This window comes from Ciconia boyciana, chromosome 6, assembly GCF_034638445.1.
Source record: "Ciconia boyciana chromosome 6, ASM3463844v1, whole genome shotgun sequence".
NCBI lineage: Eukaryota > Metazoa > Chordata > Aves > Ciconiiformes > Ciconiidae > Ciconia > Ciconia boyciana.
The window spans coordinates 36,397,485-36,412,997 of NC_132939.1; the positions used below are offsets into that span (position 1 = coordinate 36,397,485).

The 15,513-nt window shown below is 36.0% G+C and overlaps 1 protein-coding gene across 1 annotated transcript in view; it reads left to right on the plus strand.

Annotated features, from left to right (window-relative positions):
• Positions 1-15,513, plus strand: part of LOC140652642 (formin) — a 153,940-nt gene that overhangs the window by 20,032 nt on the left and 118,395 nt on the right. The window contains exon 3 of the mRNA XM_072863665.1: positions 6,416-6,477. Coding sequence (XP_072719766.1) covers positions 6,416-6,477 — 62 coding nt within the window. The remainder of the gene's footprint in view (positions 1-6,415; positions 6,478-15,513) is intronic.

A 15,513-nucleotide genomic window follows, 5' to 3' on the forward strand; every position in this document is an offset into this window, starting at 1 on the left:
GATATGAAGTTAGTAAGAGTAGTGAAGATAAGACCTGAATGCAAATTTAGCATTCTCTCATCAGAATGCAAGTTTTTTTTCATGACAATTAAAAAAAAAAAGGTAAAAAACCTCTAAGATTGAGGGACTATGCAATAAAATGGCAGAAGAAATCCAAAATATAGAACTATTAAGACAGGCACTTGAGGAAAAAAATCCTAAATACATATAGAGAATAGTGAAGTCTGATCTGATCATTAGTCTTTAAAAACAAGACCTTGATCTTAAAATAGATCTTGGGAAATGTCAGCTCAGTGCTCTGTAGTGATCAAAAAGCAACTGAAGTGATAGGAAGTAGTAGGAAAGAAATAGAAGATAAAACCTTCTAGATCATCATAACACTGTTGTATAAATGTCCACATTTTGAATTTCCTGGGAAACAGTTTGTCAACAACAAGTTTTGTCAACCAAGGGTACAGTAGAACTGTAAAAGGTTCAAGGAAGAATGGCAACTTTGATCAACAATATGGAACATGTTCCTTATGAGGAAAGTCTATGAAGACTAATATTCTTTCAACTGGCGAAGAATCAGTGAAGGGGGCATATGGTGGAGATCTTTAAAATCATAAGAAACAGCAAATGGGTAAACAGTTGTTCACTGTTTCTTCCAGCACAGGAATTGGAGGCATCAAATGAACCTAACAGGTGCAGATTCAAAATAAACAAAAGGGTCTTTACCTAATGGGGAATTAATTCTTTGCTGCAGGACGTTGTTGGCTTGCAGGAGTTTTAAAATCAGCTATGCACATTCATGGAAGAGGAATCCACTTGCAAACTATTAAATATGCAAACTTCTCTGGTTTAGAAAGTTCCTGAATTGCAAATCAGGTTGCTGGAAGAGCGTACTGGAAAACTACTGCTACCTTTTTGCCAATTTTTAATTTTTTACATCACTTGCTTTTTGGCTACTGAGACAGGATACTAGGCGGAATGGGCTTTTGGCTTGTCTCAATAGAAATATAATTTTGTTCACTATGAAACAGAATTATTTTTATTTTACAGTCGCACTGTGGCAGTTCTCAGTTTACCTCTTCGGGGGCCTGTAGAAAGAGGAACAAAAATAGACTTTGCATTGTGCCCCCAAACCTCTGTAAATTAGGATTATGTGACAAGAGTATTCCCAAAGTAAGATATTTTTGCTTAATTCACTGCACTTTGGAGTGCCTTCTGGAAACCGAATCAGTTTCTGGTAAGAACTTCAGCTCCTTTTTCCAGCATTCTGCTGCTTTAATGGTCTACAATGAGTTTATCTTCCCAAACTAGATATTTTCTTTTACTTAGGTAGCTATTTTTTCCCCTGTTATACCTTCGTGCAGTTTTTCTGTAAAATCTGATTGACTGGATAACCCCCAGGTACCCTCATTGGGTAACACCTATTCCCCTGAAAGTGATCTGGATAGAACTCAGAACTTGGAAAAGTGATTTGGTCTAGACCACAGGCGTCTCTTTGTCCTGCTTCTATGTGAAGAGGGGATCTTCGTGCTTTAATGTTGGTGTAAGTTGCACATTGGATGCAAAATACGTATGGCAAGTCCTAGAGGCAGAAAGTATGAGTGTAAAGGACGAAAGTGCAGAAAAGTGGTAATGGTGGTGGAGGGAAGGGTCATTTTGTCATCATTATCGTTCTCATGATAATGAGGTCCAAGTAGAGTTTTGGTGTCTCTGATAAATCTGTATGATTAGTATGACTGCGTTAGATACCTGTCTCATCTACCAACTACGACAAAACATGAGAGTAAATGGAAATTTAAGTTTCACAGTAAGGAGATTTTTGTTTTACAATTACCAACTGATCTATTTTTCCAACAGCAGCATACAGAAGGGAAACCTTGCACTGCCATGTCACTGTATATCTTTAGTTTTCACCGAGGCCGCTATCCAGCTTCCTGTGTACTTTGCCAGCTTTCATGTTACTTTAAAAAAAGTATTTTAGTGAAGCATTTTTCACTAACCTGGTGTTTTAAAATACATTGCTAACTACCAGCAGATGTAACAAATATTTGTATTTATTTAGGACTTTATAATGTATATCTGCTTTATCTCACTATCTTAGAAAAAACATACCGTTTTATGAAAGTTTGCTTTAGCTGCAGTGGGTTCTAATTATTGACTGAAGGAAGCATCAAGTTGCATAAGTAAAGAGTATGCCTAAATGGGCAACAAATTCCATCATTTATTAAATTTTTCTTGGGATGGAGTCCTCTCAAAACAAAGGAAAAGGTAGTAAATTAGAAATAGTAAATGAAAATTAAGAGTTAGAGCTGGTTGGAGCTGAATCTATGCAGTGACATTGTTTACTTTTTTGCTTGTTTGCCTTATGTAAAGAACTAACATTTTTAATTGTTGTCTCAGTAATAAAATCCTAATTTGCCTGTGGTCATTTTTCAGGGTAGGAGCACTTGCCATCTGATTTGTATCTGATTTGTTTGTTTCAAAAGCCCTCCAAAGCAATATCTGCATTAAGGATAGCTAACTTATTTATGCCCTACAGCCACTGTCTTCCCAGCAGGCTGTTTGGAGACCAGGCAAGTACAACAGGATGTTTGTACAATCAGCCTTCTGTTATCCAGCATAATGAAAGACTTGAAAACCTCAGAAAATACAGCCCCTCTGACCCTACACAAACTAGGGGATGTGCTGGCATGGAATACAGTAAAGAGTCACCTCGTGACACAAGATGAGCTTGGGGATCTATAAAGTAGGGTGTAAAGAAGAGGGAGCCAGGCTCTTTTCAGTGGTGCCCAGTGACAGGACCAGTGTGAGCACACACTGAAACACAGAAGGGTCCGGCTAAACATCAGGAAACACTTTCTCACTGTGAGGGTGCCTGAGCACTGGCACAGGTTGCCCAGAGAGGATGAGGAGGATGGAGATTCGTGGAAGCATTCAAAAGCTGTCTGGACACGGTTCTGGGCAACCAGCTCGGGGGGGGGGGGAGGTTGGACCAGGTGACCTCCAGAGGTCCCTTCCAACCTCAGCCATTCTGTGGTTCTGTGATTTGAAGCTTTATTTCCATGTCAGTCTTGAAGGTCCTTAAGGTATTGCAGCACCAGGAAGTGGGAGGTCATACAGTTCAGTTGCAACCTTATATCTCAGCCGGCTCTGGGAACTGCCCACATATGTACATGTGTCTTAACTAATAAGGCTGGGTGAGTTACAGTGATTATGGGAGAATCAGGCTGGCTACACACAGAGCTGTATCAGATTTCTTAAACTCTGGCATAGTTAATTTGTAACGTAGACAAATCACTCATTGATAATTTAGAGTTTACAGTATTTCTGGATTGTTTCTGTAGTCTAGTTGCATCTGTTTTGTGAGTTAAATGGAATTTAAGAACTCAGTAGTTTATAAAGCCTGACCTATATTTTGTTTGCAGTACAGTTCCTTCCATTAACATGTCATTATTGTTTACTTTGCTGTTGTGATTTTACCATTCTAAGCAGTATCCCAACACCATTCCATAATTAAACTTTATTATTCTCTTTGTTACGTTGCCAGTATGTTCAGAAACTGATTTTTTGAATTATATGGATGTGATTATTCTTTCTAGTCAAATTCTTCAGTGTTTTAATGATTCAGATTGCCATCGCTGTGTGTAGGATATTTTCTTGGGATGTTAACTATCCATGTAGAATTATACCAAATTAAGGTGACTTCACAAAAAATATGAAAGGAACGGACATGAGTTACTTTGTATTATACAAAACTATAACTGTGATGTGATTTCTTTTTCATTATAATATCTTACACACAAAAGTAAATGTTTGCTTGAGAAGAATTAAAAAGGTACTTTGCTGGGTGTCAGCCTCTCTCCAACGGTTTCTTCTAGTTAAAAAAGAAATATAATCATAGAAACAAACAAAAGAAGTTTATGCTGTAGAATGTCAGTTTATTGCACAGTAGACAATCTATTAAATATGTTACAGTATATCAACTTATGATACACTTGCTTTTATGCAGTAGCAGTGTTTTAAGTAATGAATTAAATTTATTAATTCTTATAATCTAGTACTTTCTAAGCACTTCCTACTACTTTCTAATTTTTAAGGAATAAGTAAACCATAAAAGAATTGCTACTCTATCTTACCTCTGCTTTAGAGCAAAGATTAAAGAAAGCAATCTCTAGAATTTATTTTGGAGCTTTCAGCTAGGAGAAGTAATGAAAAACATGTGCCAACTTAAATAACTTAAAATGATGGTATCTTGCAAAATGTCTGTCACAAAAATGACGTATACTTAATTTTTAAAAAATTCTTTAACTTTTTATGCTGTGTTAGGTTTCATCCATGGGGGTTCTTCCATCATTCTCCGACTGCACAAATGTTTGTGCCAAGATAAGAAAATAAGCAACAGAGGGTTGGGAATGGGTAGACGTGGTGAAAAATCTGCTTTTGGTGCCAGTGCAGCTCTGTGTCAGCATATGTGAACTATGACTCTCTTACCCAAATCCCAAAGAATGTTAAGCATTGGGCAATCCCACATAGAAAGTAGATCTTTTGTTAAGATAGATCTGTAGATCTGTATCCTTCTGTTAGGCAAACTAAGAACTGATTGTTAGCAGCATTTTCAAAGCCTGTTGTTTGCTTCGGTTATCATGTGACCTTAAAGAGCTAAACTTCAAGTCAGGATGTTCATAAGGTTCATGCCCTGCAAACTGAGTGAGTGCTTAACCAGCTGAGGTGCCAGAAGGGTCACAACTTTTTCTGGGGACCTGAGGCAGCTGTTTTGTTAAGACCTGTTTAGGTGAATGGATAAGCAGAGCCTGTGTCCAGAGGGAATATCAACCAGTCAAAGGAATTAACAGCATAAAAATCTAAAATTCCATACACCTAACCGGTTGCGGTTCCAGCGGAGCAGTCAGGCAATTTCCCCATGCTGGAAGGCTCTAAGCAGAGCCCATTAAAGAGGAAGGAGGAGTTTAGGTAGATACTATTACTGGTTGGAATCACCCAAGTTTTTTATTTTGTGTCTAGGAAAATATCAATCCCTTTTCCTTTTGATTTTGTATATCAATTCAGCTGCTTGCACATAGCTTCACCTGCATTCGAAAAAAAATAGCTTTGCATTAAAAGCTTCCATGTCTTACAGATTTCAGGGTGATGACCAGGTTATCTTTCCTTTCCTCTTTCCTCCATGTGCTCTCAAGAGAAAAAAGAAAAAAAAGAAAAAACAAAAAGCATCTGAGCACTGGAATATTTTACTGATCTGGTGCTTTGGTCCATGCTTTGATGTTCTAATGCTGTTTTATTGGTTCTACTGTTCCAGGGACCATACAAACCCCTTGGTCTTCGAGAACATTGGCAGTAAAATTTAAAGTCTTTGGACTATTTTCAATCCTTGTTTAAATCAGTATTTGATTCCTTTTTTAGTCAAGGAAGCAGAAGCCAAGCCAGGGAACTGGAAATACACTTTTGGATTAATTTTGATTTGGAAGCGGATAGAAGTGAGGCTTTGATGGTCTAAGAATGAACTCCAGTTGCTTGTTTAGGAGGGCTGTAGCTTCTGGGCCAAAGTTTTACAGAAGACAGGCTTCTCTTAAATCATAACACAGCTGTAATGAAAGGTCTTCTCTTTCTTTGTCTGGCCAAATGTAGCCATGGTATGGATTGAGGGAAACCATAGTATGAGACCCAGGTTCTAGAGGTCCGTTTGCTAAATCTACACCTTAACATTACAGCTATCACTAAACCTGTGTAATCAATGCCCAGCCTCCTCATTTTTTCATTGCTGATCTAAATTTCTCTGGCTTTAAGTCTCATGCTTTCAATTTTGTTATGCCTTTGAATTTTGTAATATTCTTGCTAAATGGAAGAGCTATTTAGTACCCTGTGAAGGTACTTAAACCCTGTAATTAATCTTCATCTGATAGAACTAAGACAAAGAATTCTTTGTATCTCTTGCTGTTGGGTACTTTTCCGGGTCTTCATTTGTATTTGTGATTGCTCTTTTATCCAATTTGCCTGTGTATAGTGATTTTATGTTTACAGTTCAGTTTAAATCATTGTATTTAATGCATGGTTTTTTTAGAATTCAGGTGTGTGTGTGTGCATGCGTGTGTATGTCATAATATCCTATCAGCTCTACATTTATCTGCAAAGCTAAGGAAAACTAAAGGTTCCTCATGCTTTTTGCTTTATCCTTTTTGCTTTATCCTTTGCTCTCAGAAACACCATGGAAAATCTGGTTGTGTCATCTTAGAAAATAATGCTAATTACTGTGTTCAGATTTTCTTTTCCATCACCATTGTAAAAAGTCTTTTATTTGAGAGTCTACATCTGCATTCTGGACCCAGTGGTGTTGTATGAAATATACTATACTGAAGATGGCACATTGTTTTCTGACTCTAATGGAATGTACTTTTTTTTATTTTTGCAGAGTACCAGGCTGCCATTTTGCATTTAAAGAGGGAACACAAAGAAGAAATTGAAACATTAAAGGTATACTTTTGTAATGATTTTTGTTTTCCCTGACTCTAGTACATTTTACAGATTTAAGTAGTGCAAACATATACTTTCTATCAAATGTTAAGAATTTAATTGTTTCTTTCTAAAAGTTGTTTTCAGTTGACTGCCAACTCAGTTAAAATTAATCTAGTTAAAATCCATACATGCACTCATATATGATGGCAAAAAGCCGTTTTATATTTTTCTGCTTTGTATTTTTGTTTATCATTGTACTCTTAAATTCTTCCCTCTACCTCAGCAGTACAGTGCTTTTGCATTTGCTTATTATATTAAGGCACTGGCGTTTAACTACTCACTCTTTCTCCGTGAAACATACTTCTGTAGAAGCAGTTTTCTGTAATTTTAGACTGAAAAATAAGCATGGTAATTCTATTTGTGAGACTCTCTGAAATTCTGTATTGAACACTCTTTATTGACGTCTGGTTTTGTAAGTATAAATCTCACCAATTGTCTAATTGTCAAAATCAGAAATAACCAAGTTTAATATTAGAACTCACTTTCCCTTGGCATGATTAACTCTGCTAAGCAAAGTGAAATATTACAAGGAAGTGTTTTTATCATAAAAGCAGGAACTTAAATGGCTGTATAACTTAAATTGGATTTGTTGAGCAGTCCTAGTTTAAAGAAAAATTTAACAGCCTCTTCCTTTTCTCACCAATTGTGATATGTTCTTAAGCATAGCTGCACTGTGTTCTAATACAGGTCCATATGCTAAATCCTTAGTATACAAGTCATCAAGTACAAAACATTCTGTATTTTGTTTGTCATCATTAAGGCAAATAGAATGGAAAAAACCAAATTTACTAACACAGGGTGTCTGATAATCCAGTATATGGATACATTGACTATATCATTTGGCAGATCACATATAGCAATCATCAGACTAGTACAAGTATAGTATTTGTATTACACAGAATATTTATATCTTTGTGTCTACACAAAGGCCAGGACATAATGGACATAAAACCTATGAAGTTGAGAAAGCTCAGTGAGGTCTTCAAGTAGACAGGGGTGGAATGATGGTAGCAGCTTGTGGAGTGGACAGGACAGGCAAAGAGTCTCTCGTGTGTGCAGCATCTCTTAAAATTCAGCACAGAGAAATGCAAGCTAGCACTAAAGTAAATACAACAGTAATGTACAATAAATATAATTAATAATAACTCTTACAAAGAATATCATAACTCTCCCATACAAGAACAGTAGATGCATGCAAGGGGGATTTATTCATTTTGAGAGGGTATTTCAGACAATACATAGTCTCGGTGAGAGAAAAATGTGTGTCATGTATGTAAAGATAATTAGAAATGAGCTAAAATGCAAATATTTGCTGTCCATGATTAGTAGAAGGCTTATGCACTCTTAGCAGCAATGTCCTACAGATCATGTTTTCTTATATTGCCTGTGTTTGGCAATTATTTTCATGTTTGGTACTGTTTTATCTTACGCTATGTAGTTCGAAAGGCAAACCAGAAAAGGTGATATGAATGTTTTGTAGGCCTTTTAGGTAACAGCAGTGAAGTGTAAGGTCTACATCGTGATGATCAGAAAAATAATTCATTCAGAAAAATAATACTTAAGTTTATTGTATGCAAGATGTAATTCAAATAAGATTTTTGGATTTCCATTTTGGAGTTACTCATAAGTTACTGGAGACCTTGCACAGTGTTCTGTTTGTAAGTTTGTAAGACTGATGATTCCTGAGATACAGTGTGATTTTTCATTTTACAATATTGAAGGACATAAAAACTTCCTATACCAAAGGCCAGTTGAAGCAAGTATCCTGTCTCCAGCAGTGACCAGCAGTGGGTGCTTGGAAACCACAGATAAGAAATACAGAGTATAGGGGTAATGCCTTCTTCCTATATGGTGTGCTTTTTGTTTTGATTTGGGTTTTTTTGGCAAGTCTGAGTGTCTTCATTGTCTCTTCCTTGTTGCTTCTACTACCACTGCCTCTGTGCCCCTTCCTTAACAGTGTGCTGCTTGATTTTTGGACCTCAGCCCAGCCTGGTGTAAGGCATCAGGTTCATAAAAGATGCATAGTGACTAAATTACTGAGAAATGTTGCCCTAGTATGCCATTTCCAGCAATTAGTGTTTTAAGGGTTTCCTGAAACAGAGTCTGCACACAGGTTATGGTATATAGTACTGATGAATAAATTATAGTATCACATGCTTCCATGATTTCTGAATGCTATGCCATCTGAGTAGTGTTCTGGTTCTTTTTCTGTGTGTCCTTGACAATGAATTCCTTGTACTAGAATGTGACCCATCACAGATGCATCCTTTTTGTTTGTACAGTTGTTTTGGAGCTGTTTATTTCTCTGCAACGTGTAGAATGCCATGTGAAAATTTCTATATAGTGCCAGGCTAATAAACTAAAAACCATTTAGGCTGAAAATATTGAATTCCTGTATTCTTAGTATGTCCTGTGTCCAAAGAAGGTCAACACTAAGTTATTCATTTTGTGAAGAGAATGTAAAATCTTACTGCAGCGTGTTATTTTTTTATAGTGGGTGAAATCTGAGAGTCAGATGCTACTACATGGTCCCGCTGCTTTGGTAAATCATAAGTTGTTAGTTCTGCTTCTGAGTTTTAGTAGTTTTCTAAATGAAAGGGTGTCATTTCAAACTATTTTTTTCCTTTTCTGATAGCCTGCCTACTTTAAGAGATTCTTTCTCCTGTGTCCCTGATTTTCACACATTTTAAAGAACAAAATTTTTTTCTCTGCACCTCTGTTGTTAGCCTTTATTTTTTTGTCTTTAATTTCAAAGGAATTTTTCCTGGGTTTTGTGATTCATTTAAAAATTACTGCTTTCCCCTGAAATCACTTGTCTGTAATATATTTAAATGTAATAGCAAAGGGACATGATTTTTGTTCATTCTTTATGTTACCAGCATTTGCACTGGTGAAAATGGAATGCATTAGAGAAGGCCAGACGTTGTCTGTATACTCTCTTTCTTGTGGCTTTTCGTTATTTGAAGGAAGGAAAAAATATATTTTAAGATTAAAAAATATTAATTACTACATACTGCTGTAAATATGGAACTTTACATTACAAAATTTCATATGGGAACGTATAGGGAAGTAAAATTGTGTTGTGATTTAATGTAATAACTTGTTGCATTTTATTCTTTAAGGGTATAACAGAAAAATATGGTGGTAGATATCCCAACTATTGGAAATGCTTGGGTTAAATGTGATTTTGTACTATGCTCTGAAGGAACCTACAGACAGAAATTTCTCTGAACCAGCTCTTTTGCAAGCTGATCCAAATCCCGTATCTTGTATTTATGAAGAAGGTTGATCACCACACCTGTAAAAGATTAGGAGTGAGACCCTTATTATTTGTTATTCCTAAAATGCCTAGAAAAGTCTTAAGGAGCCCTGGAAGGTATGTGAACTTTCCCCTAAAAAGTTCTCAAAAAATTATTAAAGTGCCCTCTGAAGGTGGAAGCAAGCAAAGTTATTCAGAATCCTTCCCTTGAAACCTGTATATAGTGGCTTATAAGCGAGAGATCTGTTTACTCTTTAACAATAGAAAGTGTCCTATACTTCTGTACTGTTTCTTTTGGAAGTTATTTTTTTCCTTGACTATGTGAATGAAATTCCTAATGGATTTTTATTCTTTAAGATTTGTTATTGCTATGTTCGTTTCCTATAAACTTCATATGGAATACCTGGAGTACAACCAGAGCTTTACCCATACCACCAGTTTGAAAGGGTTGGTGCTGATTCTGTAGACAGGTGAAGTTGTAGGGAATGTAGCAGTCTTGAAGGATGTAAAATGATCACTGGATAGGGAGGGTGAATGACAGTATTGTTCTTATTATGTTGCCATCTTTGTGTTGTCACAGTAACTTGAAGCTTTGCTCCTTTTTTTGATGTCACTTGAAATCAATTCTAGTCATGTAGCGTGCATATTAATTAAATTAAGATTACATTTATTACACCAAGTCAATTATTGATGAATCTGTACCATATCATATTGCATAACAAGCAGAATAATTCATAACATCTCTTAATGGGTTCATGAATGTACATAATTCAACTGAATCATCCACATGAAAATAATCTTTAGAAAAGGTAATATAGTCGAGATACTTAGTTTTTACCCATTTACCTTTAACTACATTTACTAGTTGCTGTGTTCAAAGCATTTATTGAATTTTTCACCTATTATTCACAAAAAAACGAATAATATATTTTTAATACATTAAACTATTTCTGTTCTCCAGTTGAATTTTCTACTACTAGCTGCTGCCGCTAGATGTCAGCTAAGTCTTGCAGAATAAGTTCCCAAAGCATGCCACAGCTTCTCTGTATGTGTGCAAATTTCATACTCCCTTCTAAAGTGTGAGAGTATGTGTGGTGGTAACATCCTGCCCACTATTTGTGGATCTGGCACAGTCTTAGTTTTAGGTCAGAAATTAGCTTGCACATTATGGAACTAGAATCGAAGTTGCTCAATAGGTAAGTAGTAGCTGTCATCACCTTAATAGTATTTGTCCCTACAGAACGAAGTCTACAGGATCTAATAACCAACTAAGTAGATGACAACGACTTAACATTAAATCAAAATATTGTAAATGGAGTGCTGACTTCTGAAAGGAAGGAATTAACTTGAAGGCAATATTCTGATTGCAGTACTTAATGGTTAATCTAACACATAGCTGCACAAGGGTGCAACATACTTTTTCTTTGTCCTGTAAGTTCATTTGATGAAAATGAATAAATTTTTTTTTCCCTAATTTCTCCTTCTTCCCTTTAGCACAAGGGTACCAAATATCCCTTCACCTTCAATTACATGGAAGTTTAATACTGCCTTTGGAAGATGGAATAGAATTCCTAAGCTGTCCTATAACTCTGTATCCTGTGCATGGATCTTTCTCTCTGATACAGGTTATTGGGCTTCCACCAACTCACTACATTTTTTCTATGTTCCCATGTTTTTAGCCATTTTAGCCACATGTTTTTAGCCATTAATCACAGGTTTTTATAATAATATTACTATATATTATATGATGCACATTATGTAATGTACTACATAAGAAATAATAATAGCTATATGCTAACAATAAAATATAAACTATAGATACCTTGTAAATTATAGAATAAATATTATATAATAAAATAATATTTCTACATCTCTCAAAGTATCTCATTGCAAATTTTAGAAAGAAATACCTGTAGTTCCATCTAACACGGTTATGAATGTATTATTGGAACTTGAGGAATAGTGAACGGTAATGCAGTTGGTGTATAACTGCCCGTGACATTATGAAAGTACAGGCTGGCCTTATTTAGAGAAGAATGTATCATGGGGTGTGCATAGTGACCTTTGTGGTCTCCTTAGTAACGTTTGCATTTTTGCATTTTTGCAAAGGTTTCAAGAGCTGAAATGTAGAAGTGGGTAGAAAGTTGTTTCCTTTTCACAGAAGAACTTGCTTAACTTTGAAAACAATTGCATATCATAAATTGAGATTAAAGACCAGTGCCTCAAAGTGCCCCTGAAAAAGGTTGAAAAATGTGGAAGAAAAAGGAAAGTGAAAGGGAAAGTCATAGCACCAGTCAAAATTGTCTGATAACTTCAAAATGATTCATTTTTATTTGGTACTGAGACCACAAAGGCATTAAAATGTTTTCTCAGTTACTGAGTGAAGTAATAAAGCTTTACCTATGTGACGACCTTTTCACTCTTTTACAAATGTGGTGTTAGATCTCTCATGATTCACAAGTCCTTCCCCGACCCTTTGTCTTTTCACTTTCCCATTTGTCTTCCCTCACAGTCAGTGTGCTTCCATTTGTGAATGCTTTCATTTCTCTTTAATTATAACATGAGTATAACAAAAGGAGCTGCTTCTCCCTGCTACATTCTGAAATTTGTAATTTGACTGTGGGAGGTAATGGTGAGTAGTGTTGAAAGCTGTTGTGTGGCAGAATGCTTATCAAAAACCCTCTTTTATAGAAGTGGGTGATTTCACTTTTATTTTGACAATTTAAAATGTCTTTTACTTATATGTAAAACTGAAATTTCATTTCAGCTTCAGAAAGAACATCATAAATTAGATGCTTTAACACCAAATCAAAACATTGTAAAATATTTGAATTTGTCTAAATCTTCTCTGTTGTAGATAGTCTATTACAACAAAGTGGATTTTTTTTTAACAGATTCAGTTGAAAAACTTCTAACCTGGATGCTCTTAGGTAGGGATCTTTATCATTCCTTTCTGGAAAAAAAGAAATTTTTTAATTCCCCCCCCAGTTTTGTGTGTGCATATATGAATTCTTGCATAGGATAGGGATTTCACAATTTGTCAGAAGTCACTATGTTTTGAAATCTGCTATTAAAATGTGGGGGCCAATGACGAATACTGTTGAAAGCTTTGATATGCCACAGTACTTAACAAAACAACATTTAAGAAGTGGATAATATGCTGACTTTTGGTAATAAAATTTTGCTTCAGGATGCCGAGATTGTTGGTTTTAACCTTTACGAGACGAAATGCATCTGTAAGGTGGCTAGCTGCTTTGTGTGTTCTTCACTGGATTTTCATGTCCCAGCATGCACAAATAGAAGAAAATCTGTATCATGTATGCTTCTGTCTGGTGAAGGGGAGTTGCAGCTCAAAGGAGCAGCCAAGGTCAGCAAGGGTTTATTAGTCAGTCTTTCCTAATGAGCTGTTCAGGCTTTTCAGCATTTCCATGTGGTGTTACTGATGAAGGTCTCCCAGCTTGTGGTTAATTATTGATACTACTCTTGCCTAACTTGAAATGTTTCAGGCTTGTGCTTAGCTGCTAAACGTATGGTTTCACCACTGTGTGTGTGCTGTGTGTCTTTATGAATCTTCTTGGCTACTTTGTCCTCATGAAGGAATTCTCCCTGTTCAGTGTGGAGCCTCTCTGCAGTGCAAGACAGTGAAAATATAAAGATTGAGAAAAGCATTAAAGATATGAGAAAGAAGAGACTGAAATCCTATGAAATTGTATTAAAATATCAATTTCAGTACTCCTAAGGCAATGGGAGCAACCCTAAGACAATGGGAGCAAGATTATCTTTAAAGTATGTATTTCCTGAAAGAGAAAAATCCCAGCAGGAGAAAAATCACCCTGTAAAGAAAAATTTGCATGGCCAGTACTAAAGAAGGTGGAGTAGCAGACTAGGGAGTGATAGCACAGGACAAGAGCAAGAAAACAATAACTTTCTACAGGGTGCATGCAAGCACACAAAGAGCTAGCAAGAAGTGCTTTAATCTCTTTGGAACCCCTTGTTGACAATTGCATCTTCATTCAGAAAGGAAGCTTGGAACAATTCTTCATGGTGTATGAAGATATCCCCCAGTTCAGTGCTTAATTATTTTTTAAAAACTTGCACATTATAATGCCTATATTCATGTCATACTCTATAATCAAATTCTCAATGAAGTTTGAAGTATCTCTGCTGTGCTCTGATACTTCAATTAAGCAAACTTCTCCCCCTTCTCCTCCTCCATTGACTTCCTATTTTCCATATTTTTGATGCAATGGGTGCTTTTCATCCTTATTTTCCTTTAATCATATGTTTACATTGTGATTGTTTTCTTATGAGATAGCTTGAATATCCAGGAAGACTCTTTTCTTTCATTGCATTGTGGTTTTTTCACTGCTACTTGCCATGTCTTAAATTGCCACTCTATTATTTTCATCAATACAATTTCACTGTAAGGTCTTGGATTGTTTAGACTTCATGTCAGCTGCAGAATGCTGTTAATTCCACATGTTGATCCAAGGATTCTCCTGTTTATTTAAGAAGTTACCACAGATCATATTCCGTACATTGAATACAGTGAAAATCTCTTTAACTCCGTTTCAGCACATGGACATGGACATGGCATTACATAGTTAAAATGTGCGTAGAGATCAACAAGATAATTTATAGCCTTAAAACTTCAGCAAGACTGAGCTCCTGCTCAAATTTAGACACATTACAAAACACTCTGCCTTAATTAGAGCTAAAATGAAACTCTCCTAAAAAAATTCATTATAAAACCCTGCATTTATCATAGTTTGTGAAAGTTAATTTATCCCGTCACCTTGAGTAAATATGCCCTCAGGAGAATAAAGTAGAACACATACTGTGAACATGATGACATTTTATTTTGACAGATTTGGAAGACCTCTGTAACATAGGAAACAATTGTCTACAAGAGAAATGAAGTGAAATGTGATCATGGGAGTATAAAAGCCACTAAAAATTAAGTAGTATCAATGTTATCTTACCATTTTGATTTTGAAAACATGTACCCCATGCCTCCTTGCCAAAATTATCTGCTTTTTGAAATTTACTACAACAGACTTTTGTTTGAATCTAATAATTGTAAGCCATTTCTCTGAATGAAATACACAATTTTCTGTAGTTTAAAAATTCTGACTCTAATATTCCTGTTTTTAGAACAGCGACAAATTTGGCAAGGATGAACATTTTGCTGATAGAGGGAAAATCTATCTGAAATTGGAAGTTAAAACTTTTGAAACAGAACTATTTTCTCTCATATTCAGTAAAGACCAGATTTTAGCAGCTTCTGACTTTGCAAATCTAGTGCTCATTGTACCTATTGCGTCTTCTGGTGCTGACTAAATTTTTAACATGCCATTCCACAAAGCGACCAAAGATACTGAAGCCACCAAAGTTGTTATAAAATAACACTGGGGCAAAACTAAGTTCCACTGATTAATGGGTGCTACAAGTTACTCTTGGTTAGGCGGGGATCACCCTTCCAAGGATGCTTTGAAACTGAAAGCTAGGAGTCTGTCTCCTGACCCCCTTTTTGATGATGAGGCAATGTGAAAGAAAAGCCACAGGAATTTGAAGCAGACTACAAGAGCTGGAAAGATGTATGGAGATGCAAGACATGGAGCTTTAGGTAGAAAATGGTGCATAGAGATACTAAGATGAGACTGGCAAGCTGGATGGGAAAAGGAGTAGTCTGGAAGTTAAGACAGAAAACTGTAGGAGATAGATCGCAGAGACTT